Source organism: Oncorhynchus keta, unplaced genomic scaffold (genome assembly GCF_023373465.1).
Source record: "Oncorhynchus keta strain PuntledgeMale-10-30-2019 unplaced genomic scaffold, Oket_V2 Un_contig_5318_pilon_pilon, whole genome shotgun sequence".
NCBI lineage: Eukaryota > Metazoa > Chordata > Actinopteri > Salmoniformes > Salmonidae > Oncorhynchus > Oncorhynchus keta.
The window spans coordinates 20,540-35,305 of record NW_026288227.1 but is presented as its reverse complement, the minus strand read 5'-3'; the positions used below and the strand labels follow the sequence as shown (position 1 = coordinate 35,305).

General features: G+C 45.2%; 1 protein-coding gene and 1 pseudogene across 33 annotated transcripts; one reads left to right on the top strand and one right to left on the bottom strand.

The window, feature by feature from the left end:
• The first annotated feature begins 1,846 nt into the window (after positions 1 to 1,846).
• LOC127925211 (dual specificity protein phosphatase 16-like) lies at positions 1,847 to 7,168 on the top strand (annotated as a pseudogene).
• A 4,084-nt stretch (positions 7,169 to 11,252) lies between these two features.
• On the bottom strand, positions 11,253 to 14,507 carry LOC127925212 (hornerin-like). Of its 33 annotated transcripts, XM_052510095.1 has the most exons (8): positions 14,312 to 14,338; positions 13,718 to 13,877; positions 13,581 to 13,618; positions 13,373 to 13,530; positions 13,186 to 13,217; positions 12,719 to 12,990; positions 12,277 to 12,468; positions 11,253 to 11,380 (listed from the first exon to the last, which is right to left on the bottom strand). In XM_052510095.1, the coding sequence occupies exons 2-8, from the start codon at positions 13,845 to 13,847 to the stop codon at positions 11,285 to 11,287; spliced, it is 918 nt and encodes a 305-aa protein (XP_052366055.1). In that variant the 5' UTR covers positions 13,848 to 13,877; positions 14,312 to 14,338; the 3' UTR covers positions 11,253 to 11,284. The 33 variants fall into 33 exon arrangements, 1 of the variants encoding a protein (XP_052366055.1); XR_008120097.1 differs by lacking the exons at positions 11,253 to 11,380; positions 12,277 to 12,468; positions 13,186 to 13,217; ... (1 more) ...; positions 13,718 to 13,877; positions 14,312 to 14,338 and adding exons at positions 11,648 to 11,796; positions 11,893 to 12,052; positions 13,681 to 13,712; positions 14,482 to 14,507 and having other exon boundaries at positions 13,379 to 13,480; positions 13,519 to 13,530; XR_008120090.1 differs by lacking the exons at positions 11,253 to 11,380; positions 13,581 to 13,618 and adding an exon at positions 11,649 to 11,796 and having other exon boundaries at positions 12,309 to 12,404; positions 13,373 to 13,486; positions 13,750 to 13,877; positions 14,312 to 14,344.
• Positions 14,508 to 14,766: the final 259 nt, after the last annotated feature.

The following is a 14,766-nucleotide window of genomic DNA, read 5'->3' as shown; positions in this document are numbered from 1 at the left end:
TCCTCTGCAATAAGTGACCTCTATAAAGCATTCTAATACAGTAACCTCCCTCTCTAATACAGGAACCTGATGTCTCTAAAAACAGTAACCTCTATTCCTCTCTAATACAGGAACCTGTAGTGTCTCTAACCAGCTGTATTCCTCCCTGTCTCTAGGACAGTGACCTGTGTATCTCTATTCTAACCTCTGTATCTCTCCTCTACAGGAATCTCTAAAGTATTCTAATACAGTGTATTCTAGTCCCTCCTAATACAGTAACCTCTGTGTATCTCTATTCAGTAACCTCTGTATTCCTCCCTATCTACAGGAAGTGACCTCTGTAAAATCTCTAATACAGTAACCTCTGTCTTCCTGTATTTGATTGGGATGTAAAAGTGTTCTGTCATCAGGTGTATTCCTCCCTCCTCTGCAGCTGTGATGCAGCTAATGTGAGGTAAGACTCTCTGAATGCCAGTAACACTGTCCCAAACCTCTAGACTACTCCAGTCCTCACTTCCCCTAAACATTCTAACCAGCTGTATCCTCCCTCACTCTGCCTGTGATGCTGCAGAATGAGATAGCGTACTCAATGCAAGTAACACATTCCCAAACAGATACATCCCCGTATCTCACTTCCTATTATAGCATTCTAACCAGCTGTATTCCTCCCTCCTCTGCAGGAAGTGATGTGTAAAGCATTCGTCTCTAACCAGCTGTATTCCTCCCTCCTCTGCAGGAAGTGATGTGTGTAAAGCATTCTAACCAGCTGTATTCCTCCCTCCTCTGCAGGAAGTGATGTGTAATGAGAAACCATTCTAATGCTGTAACCTCCCTCCTCTACAGGAAGTCTCATTGTGTAAAACATTCTAACCAGCTGTATTCCTCCCTCCTCTGCAGGAAGTGATGCAGTCTAATGAGAAGCCTCTTCTAATGCTAGCTGTATTCCCCTCCTCTACATCCCCGAAGTGATGTCCTGTAAAACATTCTAACCAGCTGTATTCCTCCCTCCTCTGCAGGAAGTGATGTGTGTAAAGCATTCTAACCAGCTGTATTCCTCCCTCCTCTACAGGAAGTGATGTGTGTAAAGCATTCTAACCAGCTGTATTCCTCCCTCCTCTACAGGAAGTGATGTGTGTAAAGCATTCTAACCAGCTGTATTCCTCCCTCCTCTGCAGGAAGTGATGTGTGTAAAGCATTCTAACCAGCTGTATTCCTCCCTCCTCTGCAGGAAGTGATGTGTGTAAAACATTCTAACCAGCTGTATTCCTCCCTCCTCTGCAGGAAGTGATGTCTGTAAAAGCATTCTAACCAGCTGTATTCCTCCCTCCTCTGCAGGAAGTGATGTGTGTAAAGCATTCTAACCAGCTGTATTCCTCCCTCCTCTACAGGAAGTGATGTGTGTAAAGCATTCTAACCAGCTGTATTCCTCCCTCCTCTACAGGAAGTGATGTGTGTAAAGCATTCTAACCAGCTGTATTCCTCCCTCCTCTGCAGGAAGTGATGTGTGTAAAGCATTCTAACCAGCTGTATTCCTCCCTCCTCTCTACAGGAAGTGATGTGTGTAAAAGCATTCTAACCAGCTGTATTCCTCCCTCCTCTGCAGGAAGTGATGCAGCAGAATGAGAAGCATCGTCCTGAATGCCAGTAACACATGTCCCCCTCCTCTGCAGGAAGTCTCACTTCCTGTGTAAAGCATTCTAACCAGCTGTATTCCTCCCTCCTCTGCAGGAAGTGATGCAGCAGAATGAGATAGCGTACGTCCTGAATGCCAGTAACACATGTCCCAAACCAGACTACATCCCCGAGTCTCACTTCCTGTGTAAAAGCATTCTAACCAGCTGTATTCCTCCCTCCTCTGCAGGAAGTGATGCAGCAGAATGAGATAGCGTACGTCCTGAATGCCAGTAACACATGTCCCAAACCAGACTACATCCCCGAGTCTCACTTCCTGTGTAAAAGCATTCTAACCAGCTGTATTCCTCCCTCCTCTGCAGGAAGTGATGCAGCAGAATGAGATAGCGTACGTCCTGAATGCCAGTAACATGTCCCAAACCAGACTACATCCCCGAGTCTCACTTCCTGTGTAAAAGCATTCTAACCAGCTGTATTCCTCCCTCCTCTGCAGGAAGTGATGCAGCAGAATGAGATAGCGTACGTCCTGAATGCCAGTAACACATGTCCCAAACCAGACTACATCCCCGAGTCTCACTTCCTGTGAAAGTTCTGTCAGCTGTATTCAGCCCTCCTCTGTGATGCAAGCATCCTCCCCTGAATGCCAGTAACAGATGTCCCAAACCATAGAGGAGGCCAAAGCCTCCAACGCCTGTGTGCTGGTCCACTGTCTGGCTGGCTCTCCTCTGCTCGGCAACCATGCTGTATGCTTAGACGAGGATGGACATGTCACCAGACTGAAGCTTACAGGTGAGATGATTGAACCCTGTAGGACTATCCCAAGGATTTACAGGTGAGATGATTGAACCAGCTGTATTCCCCCTCCTCTGCAGGAAGTGATGCAGCAGGTGAGATGATTGAACCCTCCCCTGGAATGCCAGGACATGTTTACAGGTGAGATGATTGACATGTAACCCATAATAAGGATTTTCCAGGTGAGATGAAAAGCATTCTAACCAGCTGTATTCCTCCCTCCTCTGCAGGAAGTGATGCAGCAGTGAGATGATTGAACCCTGTAGGACCATAACACAGGTTACAGACTACATGATTCACTTCCTGTGTAAAAGATTCCATAACCAGCTGTATTTACCTCCTCTGCAGGTGATGCATGAATGAACCATTCTGAATGCCAGTACACATGTCCCAAACCAGACTTACATGAGATCACTTCCAGTGAGATGATTGAACCCTGTATTCCTCCATAATAAGGATTTGATGGTGAGAATGATTCTAACCCTGTATTCCCATCCTCTGCAGGAAGTGATGCAGGTGAGATGATTGAACCCTGAAGGCCATAATAAGGATGTCCCAAACCTCTGAGATGATTCACTTCCTGTGTAAAGCATTCTAACCAGGAAGTGACAGGTGAGATGATTCCCCTGTATTCCTCCATCCTCTGCAGGAAGTGATGTGTGTAAAGCATTCTAACCAGCTGTATTCCTCCCTCCTCTGCAGGAAGTGATGCAGGTGAGATGATTGAACCCTGTAACCATGTCCCAAACCAGACTACAGGTGACTTCCTGATAAAAGATTGAACCCTGTATTCCTCCCTCCTTTTGTGAGAGATTGAACCCTGTTAGACCTATCTACAGGATTTCATGGTGAGGCCATTCTAACCTCCATTCCTCCCTGTGTGCTGGAAGTGATGGTCTGGCTGGCATCTCCCGCTCGGCAACCCATAACCATAGGATGGACATGTCACTACAGGAAGCTACAGGTGAGATGATTGAACCCTGTAGGACCATGCAGATAAGGATTTACAGGTGAGATGATTGAACCCTGTAGGACCATAATAAGGATTTACAGGTGAGATGATTGAACCCTGTAGGACCATAATAAGGATTTACAGGTGAGATGATTGAACCCTGTAGGACCATAATAAGGATTTACAGGTGAGATGATTGAACCCTGTAGGACCATAATCTGCAGGATTTACAGGTGAGATGATTGAACCCTGTAGGACCATAATAAGGATTTACAGGTGAGATGATTGAACCCTGTAGGACCATAATAAGGATTTACAGGTGAGATGATTGAACCCTGTAGGACCATAATAAGGATTTGACAGGTGAGATGATTGAACCCTGTAGGACCATAATAAGGATTTACAGGTGAGATGATTGAACCCTGTAGGACCATAATAGGTAGATTTACAGGTGAGATGATTGAACCCTGTAGGACCATAATAAGGATTTACAGGTGAGATGATTGAACCCTGTAGGACCATAATAAGGATTTACAGGTGAGATGATTGAACCCTGTAGGACCATAATAAGGATTTACAGGTGAGATGATTGAACCCTGTAGGACCATAATAAGGATTTACAGGTGAGATGATTGAACCCTGTAGGACCATAATAAGGATTTACAGGTGAGATGATTGAACCCTGTAGGACCATAATAAGGAAGTACAGGTGAGATGATTGAACCCTGTAGGACCATAATAAGGATTTACAGGTGAGATGACCCTGTATAATAAGGATTTACAGGTGAGATGATTGAACCCTGTAGGACCATAATAAGGATTTACAGGTGAGATGATTGAACCCTGTAGGACCATAATAAGGATTTACAGGTGAGATGATTGAACCCTGTAGGACCCCTAATAAGGATTTACAGGTGAGATGATTGAACCTGTAGGACCATAATAAGGATTTACAGGTGAGATGATTGAACCCTGTAGGACCATAATAGGATTTACAGGTGAGATGATTGAACCCTGTAGGACCATAATAAGGATTTACAGGTGAGATGATTGAACCCTGTAGGACCATAATAAGGATTTACAGGTGAGATGATTGAACCCATAATAAGGATTTACAGGTGAGATGATTGAACCCTGTAGGACCATAATAAGGATTTACAGGTGAGATGATTGAACCCATAATAAGGATTTACAGGTGAGATGATTGAACCCTGTAGGACCATAATAAGGATTTACAGGTGAGATGATTGAACCCTGTAGGACCATAATAAGGATTTACAGGTGAGATGATTGAACCCTGTAGGACCATAATAAGGATTTACAGGTGAGATGATTGAACCCTGTAGGACTCATAATCTAAGGATTTACAGGTGAGATGATTGAACCCTGTATACCATAATAGGATTTACAGGTGAGATGATTGAACCCTGTAGGACCATAATAAGGATTTACAGGTGAGATGATTGAACCCTGTAGGACCATAATAAGGATTTACAGGTGAGATGATTGAACCCTGTATAATAAGGATTTACAGGTGAGATGATTGAACCCTGTAGGACCATAATAAGGATTTACAGGTGAGATGATTGAACCCTGTAGGACCATAATAAGGATTTACAGGTGAGATGATTGAACCCTGTAGGACCATAATAGGATTTACAGGTGAGATGATTGAACCCTGTAGGACCCCTAATAAGGATTTACAGGTGAGATGATTGAACCCTGTAGGACCATAATAAGGATTTACAGGTGAGATGATTGAACCCTGTAGTGATTTACAGGTGAGATGATTGAACCCTGTAGGACCATAATAAGGATTTACAGGTGAGATGATTGAACCCTGTAGGACCATAATAAGGATTTACAGGTGAGATGATTGCCCTGTAAGGATTTGAGACAGGTGACGTCCTGATTGAACCCAGTGTAGGACCAGAAATAAGATCTCACTTTTACAGGTGAGATGATTCTAACCCTGTAGGACCATAATAAGGTTTACAGGTGAGATGATTGAACCCTGTAGGACCATAACACATGTCCCAACTCCTACATAAGATTTACAGGTGTGAGATGATTAAAGCAGAATGAGATAGCTTCTGTGCCAGAAGATCTCCCCTGGTTGATGACCCTGTGGACCATAACCCTTTACAGGTGAGGTCCATGTTGAACCATCTGTCGGACCATAATAAGGATTTACACCCCTGGTTTACAGGACCATAATAAGGATTTACAGGTGAGATGATTGAACCCTGTAGGACCATAACCCTGTTTACAGGTGAGATGATTGAACACAGGACCCTCCTGTAGTTGAACCCTGTATAAGGATTTACAGGTGAGATGATTGAACCCTGTAGGACCATAATGGATTTACAGGTGAGATGATTGAACCCTGTAGGACCATAATAAGGATTTACAGGTGAGATGGCCTCATGTCACCTTCCTGCTTATGGACTTGACCCCTGTCTTGACCCTCTACCCTTTCCCAACTCTGTAACAACCCAGTGTGTCCCTCTTCCTGTCTGTATTAATGACCCAACCTCTCCATGACCCTCTGATTAAACTGTGTAACAACCCAGTGTGATTATAGTTATAAATGTCCCCTGACCCTGATTAACACTGTTTTCCCAACCCTGTTAACACTGTGTGTCTCTATAGTTATAAATGTCCCCTGTCTTGACCCTCTAGGTTTTCCCAACTCTGTAACAACCCAGTGTGTCTCTATAGTTATAAATGTCCCCTGTCTTGACCCTCTAGGTTTTCCCAACTCTGTAACAACCCAGTGTGTCTCTATAGTTATAAATGACCCCTGTCTTGACCCTCTAGGTTTTCCCAACTCTGTAACAACCCAGTGTGTCTCTATAGTTATAAATGACCCCTGTCTTGACCCTCTAGGTTTTCCCAACTCTGTAACAACCCAGTGTGTCTCTACTGATGTCCTGTTTGTTTCTGTCTTTCCTCTCCAGGTTCGTGAAGGAGAAGAGACCCACCATCTCTCCTAACTTCAACTTCCTGGGTCAGCTGCTGGACTTTGAGAAGAAGATCCACGACTCCTGGAAGGTCGGAGATCAGAGAAACCACCGGGGTCAACCCCTCTCCTCTCCTCCACCCCCACTAGAGCACGACCCCCTAACCCTACCCCCAGCCTCCCAGACCCTGCCTTGGCCTTGCTGGAGCCCCTGACCCTGCCGTGTGTCCTGGCCCCCTGGCCTCCAGAGGAGGCTCCTGGCCCAGGCTCTCCAGGGGCTCCAAGGTCTTCAGCTGGACCAGGGGACGGAGGACAGCGCTGCCCGGCTGAAAAGGTCCTTCTCTCTGGACATCCAAGTCGTACAGGGAGCCAGGAGGCTGCAGCAGCGCCCCCATGAGGCCGTACCCCCACCCTACATCCCACCCCGGAGCCCAGGAGTATTATAACCCATCCGTGAGCTTCAAGGAGCCTGCAGGAAACCGTATCAGTTCTCTCCTGTGAAGGAGATGTCAGAGCAGTCTACACCTGAGCCGAGCCCTGACAAGGAGCAGGACGACGGTCCCGCAGACCCTGCTGCTACGTCTGCAGCTCCCACTGCTGCTCCTGTCGTCTCCACCACAACCAGCACCACTACCACCTCCAACCAGCCCAGCATGAAGCAGCCCAGCCAGGCTAAGCCTCCTCCACCTCCCCTCTCCTGTTCCCAGCAGCTCCACCGTAGTGGCAGTATGGAGGAGAGCTCTAACAACACCCCTCACACCACCGGCTTCCTGTTCGGCCTATCGCGTTCCCAGCAGCACCTGTCCAAGCCCGCCCCTAACCTAGGCTCCGCCCTGAGGCTGGCACTCTGACATCCTATTGGGTCCCGTCACCGTGTCGTCGGGGGATGGTACCTCTCCGAGTCACACCACTTCTACTCCACCTCCGCCATCTTGGGAGGCGGGGCTAACATTCTAGGGGGTGGCAGCGTGGCGGCGTACAGCGTGAGTCAGGGGTTGGAGGAGGTGCGGCGCGCGAGCGGCAGAGGAGCGCGACCACGGGGACTCACGGAGGAGCTGGCACGAGGAGAGCACCTTGGAGAAGCAGCTGAAGAGCCGGAGCTGTCAGATGGAACTCGGAGACAGGATGAGAGGAGGAGGCGAGACTAGATCCAGGGAGGAGATGGGGAGTCACAGCAGCTTCTCAGGAAGCATGGAGGTCATAGAGGTGTCCTGAGAGGGACATTCAATATGGCCTCAGGCCACCCCTTACGGAATCATTGATTTGAATGGAGGCGTCTGTTCTAGGGAGTATAACCTCCTCAGATCAGACCCATGTTGAGGAAAGACTTGTTATGGACCCATCTTATTGTCCCACTAGGGACTTGAACCTTGAACTGATCTAAGCGGCTCTATGTACTTGTGTCGCGACAGTTGGCATTAATGTAGTTGAACTTTGACCTGGAAGCAGAAAGCAGCTGTGTGACGATGATGAATGTGATGAAGAGGTGAACTCTGAGAGGACTGAGTCTTTGGTTTGGATGAGTGTTCATCGTTTTCATTTATTTCTGAATGTTGATGATCGTCGTCAAGGAGCAGTAGATGTCTGCCTGACGTTGATTCATGGAGCTTTTATGAAGCCGTATGAAGTCTTTATGAAGCCTTATGAAGCTGAAGTCTTTATGAAGTCTTTATGAAGTCTTTATGAAGTCTTTATGAAGTCTTTATGAAGCCTTATGAAGCCTTTATGAAGCCTTATGAAGTCTTTATGAAGTCTTTATGAAGCCTTTATGAAGTCTTTATGAAGCCTTATGAAGTCTTTATGAAGCCTTATGAAGCCTTTATGAAGCCTTATGAAGTCTCTATGAAGCCTTATGAAGTCTCTATGAAGGCTTATGAAGTCTCTATGAAGCGTTATGAAGTCTTTATGAAGCCTTTATGAAGTCTTTATGAAGCCTTATGAAGTCTTTATGAAGCCTTATGAAGCCTTATGAAGTCTCTATGAAGCCTTATGAAGTCTCTATGAAGGCTTATGAAGTCTCTATGAAGCGTTATGAAGTCTTTATGAAGCCTTATGAAGTCTTTATGAAGCCTTATGAAGTCTTTATGAAGCCTTATGAAGTCTTTATGAAGCCTTTATGAAGTCTTTATGAAGCCTTATGAAGTCGTCTTTATGAAGCCTTATGAAGTCTCTATGAAGCCTTAAGAATTCTTTATGAAGCCTTATGAAGTATTTATGAAGCCTTAAGAAGTCTTTATGAAGTCTCTATGAAGTCTTTATGAAGTCTCTATGAAGTCTCTATGAAGCCTTATGAAGTCTTTATGAAGCCTTATGAAGTCTTTATGAAGCCTTTATGAAGCCTTTATGAAGCCTTATGAAGTCTTTATGAAGCCTTATGAAGTCTTTATGAAGTCTTTATGAAGCCTTATGAAGTCTTATGAAGTCTTTATGAAGTCTTTATGAAGCCTTATGAAGTCTTTATGAAGTCTTTATGAAGTCTTATGAAGCCTTATGAAGTCTTTATGAAGTCTTATGAAGTCTTTATGAAGCCTTATGAAGCTTTAAGAAGTCTTTATGAAGCCTTATGAAGTCTTTATGAAGCCTTATGAAGTCTCTATGAAGTCTTATGAAGCCTTATGAAGTCTTTATGAAGTCTTTATGAAGCCTTATGAAGTCGTTATGAAGTCTTTATGAAGCCTTATGAAGTCTTTATGAAGCCTTATGACGTCTTTATGAAGCCTTTATGAAGCCTTATGAAGTCGTTATGAAGTCTTTATGAAGCCTTATGAAGTCTTTATGAAGCCTTATGACGTCTTTATGAAGCCTTTATGAAGTCTTATGAAGTCTTTATGAAGTCTTTATGAAGCCTTATGAAGTCTTTATGAAGTCTTTATGAAGTCTTATGAAGTCTTTATGAAGCCTTATGAAGCCTTATGAAGTCTTTATGAAGCCTTATGAAGTCTTTATGGAGCCTTATGAAGTCTTTATGAAGCCTTAAGAATTCTTTATGAAGCCTTATGAAGTATTTATGAAGCCTTATGAAGTCTTTATGAAGCCTTATGAAGTCTTTATGAAGCCTTATGAAGAAGTCTTATGAAGTCTTTATGAAGCCTTATGAAGTCTTTATGAAGTCTTTATGAAGCCTTATGAAGCTCTTTATGAAGCCTTATGTCTTCTTTATGAAGTCTTTATGAAGCCTTTAAATCTTTATGAAGTCTTATTTGAGCAGTCTTTATGAAGCCTTATGAACTTTATGAAGTCTTTATGAAGTTCTTATGAAGCCTTATGACAGTCTTTATGAAGCTCTTATGAAGTCTTTATGAAGCCTTATGAAGCTTTCTATGAAGTCTTTATGAAGCCTTTCGAAGTCTTTATGAAGCCTTATGAAGATCTCTATGAAGTCTTATGAAGCCTTATGAAGTCTTTATGAAGCTTTATGAAGCTTATGAAGCCTTTATGAAGTCTTTGAAGCCTTATGAAGTCTTTATGAAGCCTTATGAAGTCTTTATGAAGCTCTTTATGAAGTCAGTTCCCTGAAGTCTTTATGAAGCAGTTATGAAGTTTATGAAGCAGTTTATGAACAGCTTTATGAACAGTCTTTATGAAGCTCTTATGAAGTCTTTATGAAGTCTTTAACAGCTATGAAGTCTTTATGACAGCTTTATGAAGTTTATGAAGTCAGATATGAACAGTTCCCAAACAGCTTTATGAAGCCTTATGAAGTCTTTATGAAGCCTTATGAAGTCTTTATGGAGCCTTATGAAGTCTTTATGAAGCCTTAAGAATTCTTTATGAAGCCTTATGAAGTATTTATGAAGCCTTATGAAGTATTTATGAAGCCTTATGAAGTCTTATGAAGTCTTTATGAAGCCTTATGAAGTCTTTATGAAGCGTTATGAAGTCTTTATGAAGCCTTATGAAGTCTTTATGAAGCCTTATGAAGTCTTTATGAAGCCTTATGAAGTCTTTATGAAGCCTTAAGAATTCTTTATGAAGCCTTATGAAGTATTTATGAAGCCTTATGAAGTATTTATGAAGCCTTAAGAAGTCTTTATGAAGCCTTTATGAAGTCTTTATGAAGCCTTATGAAGTCTTTATGAAGCCTTATGAAGTCTCTATGAAGCCTTAAGAAGTCTCTATGAAGTCTTTATGAAGCCTTATGAAGTCTTATGAAGCCTTATGAAGTCTCTAACAGCTAAGAACAGCTCTAACAGTCTTTATCGAACAGTTCCCGAACAGCTTTATGAACTTTATGAAGCCTTCCCGAAGAACGGGATCAGAGATCCAAAGCCCTGTGTCAAATCAGTTCCAATACCTCACACATCCAAATTAGAGGCAGTTCCCAAACAGTTCCTCTGTCTTCTTCTGATTGACAATTCCCGAACAGTCTCGAACAGTCTTATTTGAGCAGCACCGAACAGATGCTGGAACAGTTGAACAGTTCCCGAACAGCTTCCGACAGTTCCCGAACAGCTCCCGAACAGTTCCGAACAGCTCCAGCGAACAGCTCCGAACAGTTCCCGAACAGCTCCCGAACAGCTCCCGAACAGTTCCCGAACAGTTCCCGAACAGCTCCGAACAGTTCCCGAACAGCTACCCCAGTTCCCGAACAGATACCGAACAGATACCGAACAGATACCAGAACAGTTCCCACTTTGAACAGCTACCGAACAGTTCCCGAACAGCTACCGGGTTTTGTCAGCTACCTGTGGTAAAGAGCAGTTCCCGAACAGATACCGAACAGTTCCCGAACAGATCCCGAACAGCTACCGAACAGTTCCCGAACAGCTCCCGAACAGCTCCCGAACAGTTCCCGAACAGCTCCCGAACAGTTCCCGAACAGCTCAGTTGGAAGAGCATGACCTGAACAGCTTGTACCCCAGGGTTGTAGGTTGATTCCCGGGGCCGCCCAGAAATAAAATGTTCCCGAACAGATGCACGCATGACTGTAAATCACTTTGGATTAAAGCGCTAAATATGATATATTATTAACGGTGTGGTTGTGGGTTTTGTCTGATACCTGTGGTAAAGGAATGATGTAATGACTGATACCTGTGGTAAAGGAATGATGTAATGACTGATACCTGTGGTAAAGGAATGATGTAATGACTGATACCTGTGGTAAAGGAATGATGTAATGACTGATACCTGTGGTAAAGGAATGATGTAATGACTGATACCTGTGGTAAAGGAATGATGTAATGACTGATACCTGTGGTAAAGGAATGATGTAATGACTGATACCTGTGGTAAAGGAATGATGTAATGACTGATACCTGTGGTAAAGGAATGATGTAATGACTGATACCTGTGGTAAAGGAATGATGTAATGACTGATACCTGTGGTAAAGGAATGATGTAATGACTGATACCTGTGGTAAAGGAATGATGTAATGACTGATACCTGTGGTAAAGGAATGATGTAATGACTGATACCTGTGGTAAAGGAATGATGTAATGACTGATACCTGTGGTAAAGGAATGATGTAATGACTGATACCTGTGGTAAAGGAATGATGTAATGTCTGATACCTGTGGTAAAGGAATGATGTAATGACTGATACCTGTGGTAAAGGAATGATGTAATGACTGATACCTGTGGTAAAGGAATGATGTAATGACTGATACCTGTGGTAAAGGAATGATGTAATGACTGATACCTGTGGTAAAGGAATGATGTAATGACTGATACCTGTGGTAAAGGAATGATGTAATGACTGATACCTGTGGTAAAGGAATGATGTAATGACTGATACCTGTGGTAAAGGAATGATGTAATGACTGATACCTGTGGTAAAGGAATGATGTAATGACTGATACCTGTGGTAAAGGAATGATGTAATGACTGATACCTGTGGTAAAGGAATGATGTAATGACTGATACCTGTGGTAAAGGAATGATGTAATGACTGATACCTGTGGTAAAGGAATGATGTAATGACTGATACCTGTGGTAAAGGAATGATGTAATGACTGATACCTGTGGTAAAGGAATGATGTAATGTCTGATACCTGTGGTAAAGGAATGATGTAATGACTGATACCTGTGGTAAAGGAATGATGTAATGACTGATACCTGTGGTAAAGGAATGATGTAATGACTGATACCTGTGGTAAAGGAATGATGTAATGACTGATACCTGTGGTAAAGGAATGATGTAATGACTGATACCTGTGGTAAAAGGAATGATGTAATGACTGATACCTGTGGTAAAGGAATGATGTAATGACTGATACCTGTGGTAAAGGAATGATGTAATGACTGAGACCAGTGGTAAAGGAATGATGTAATGTCTGATACCTGTGGTAAGGAATGATGTAATGACTGATACCTGACCTGAAAGTGATGTAATGACTGATACTTGTGGTAAAGGAATGATGTAATGACTGATACCTGTGGTAAAGGAATGATGTAATGAGACCTGTGGTAAAGGCTTTGAATAATTTCTGACCTGAGACCGGTGGCCCTGACCCAGACCTGAACCCTGACCTGAAACCAGTGGTCCCATCCCAGACCTGAACCTTGTCCTGAGGTCAGTGGTCCCATCCCTGACCTGAGACCAGTGGCCCTGACCCAGACCTGAACCCTGACCTGAGACCAGTAGTCCCATCCCTGACCTGAACCTTGTCCTGAAACCAGTGGTCCCATCCCTGACCTGAGACCAGTGGCCCTGACCCAGACCTGAACCCTGACCTGAGACCAGTGGTCCCACCCTGACCTGAACCTGACCTGAGACCAGTGGTCTTGACCTGAACCTGACCTGACCAGTGGTCCTGACCCAGACCTGAACCTTGTCCCTGAGAACAGTGGTCCTGACCCTGACATGAACCCTGACCTGACCCAGACCTGAACCCTGACCAGTGGTCCTGACCCAGACCTGAACCTGACCTGAGACCAGTGGTCCTGACCCAGACCTGAACCTTGTCCTGAGACCAGTGGTCTGACCCACATGAACCTGACCTGATACCAGTGGTCCTGACCCAGACCTGGCCCAGACCTGAGACCAGTGGTCCTGACCTGAGACCAGTGGTCCTGACCCTGACCTGAACCTTGTCCTGAGACCAGTGGTCCTGACCCTGACCTGAGACCAGTGGTCCTGACCCAGACCTGAACCCTGACCTGAGACCAGTGGTCCTGACCCAGACCTGAACCCTGACCTGAGACCAGTGGTCCTGACCCAGACCTGAACCTTGTCCTGAGACCAGTGGTCCTGACCCTGACATGAACCCTGACCTGATACCAGTGGTCCTGACCCAGACCTGAGACCAGTGGTCTGACCTGACCTGAGACCAGTGGTCCTGACCCAGACCTGAACCCTGACCTGATACCAGTGGTCCACCCAGACCTGAACCTTGTCCTGAGACCAGTGGTCCTGACCCAGACCTGAACCCAGTGGTCCTGACCCAGACCTGAACCTGACCTGAGACCAGTGGTCCTGACCCAGACCTGAACCCTGACCTGAGACCAGTGGTCCTGACCCTGACCTGAGACCAGTGGTCCTGACCCAGACCTGAACCCTGACCTGAGACCAGTGGTCCTGACCCTGACATGAACCCTGACCTGAGACCAGTGGTCCAGACCTGACCTGAACCTGACCTGAGACCAGTGGTTGCTGTGTCCTGACCCAGACCTGAACCTGACCTGAGACCAGTGGTCTGACTGTTGAAATGAACCCTGACCTGAGACCAGTGGTTTATTTTCTAACCTTGACACCTGAACTTTAACCAGTGGTTACAACCCTGACATGATCCAGTGGTTTTCTTCACCATCCCAGACCTGAACCCTGACCTGATTACCAGTGGCACCCCTGACTCCTGACCTGAGACCCAGTGGTCTATGGTGAACCCTGAACCTGACCTGAGACCAGTGGTCCTGACCCTGAACCCTGACAGTGGGTCTATGGTTGAGACCCTGAACCTCTGACCTGAGACCAGTGGTTGAACCCAGACCTGAACCCTGACCTGACCAGTGGTCTACCCAGTTGAACCCTGACTCTGAGCCCAGTGGTCTAGACCCAGACCTGAACCCTGACCTGATTACCAGTGGTTGAACCCTGCCCAGCCCTCCTGAGTTGATTGGTCAGTGGTCTGAACCCTGACCTGAACCCTGACCTGATTGGTCAGTGGTTGACCCAGACCTGAACCTCTGACCTGAGACCAGTGGGTCTAGAACCCAGACCTGAACCCTGACCTGAGACCAGTGGTCCAGACCCTGAACCTGACCTGAGACCAGTGGTCCAGACCCAGACCTATGGTTGAACCCTGACCTGAGACCAGTGGTCTATGACCCTGACCTGAACCCTGACCTGACCAGTGGTCTATGGTGAACCCTGACCTGAGCCCTCTACAGTTGACATGACCTATGGTTGAACCCTGCCTCTAGCCCTCTAGTTGGTCCAGACCTGAACAGGTTCAGCTCCCACAGTGTGTGGTCGTGTTGAAGATAGAAGGCCTGTTATGGGGTTGTTGT

Coding starts and splice junctions, on each gene's coding strand:
- LOC127925212 (XM_052510095.1), bottom strand. CDS start 13,847: ATGTCAGGGTCAGGACCACTGGTCTCAGGTCAGGGTTCAGGTCTGGGT. Junction 13,531..13,580: donor GTCAGGACCACTGGTCTCAG/GTCAGGTCAGAC, acceptor CACTGGTATCAG/GTCAGGGTTCATGTCAGGGT. Junction 11,381..12,276: donor ACATCATTCCTTTACCACAG/GTATCAGTCATT, acceptor CCTTTACCACAG/GTATCAGTCATTACATCATT.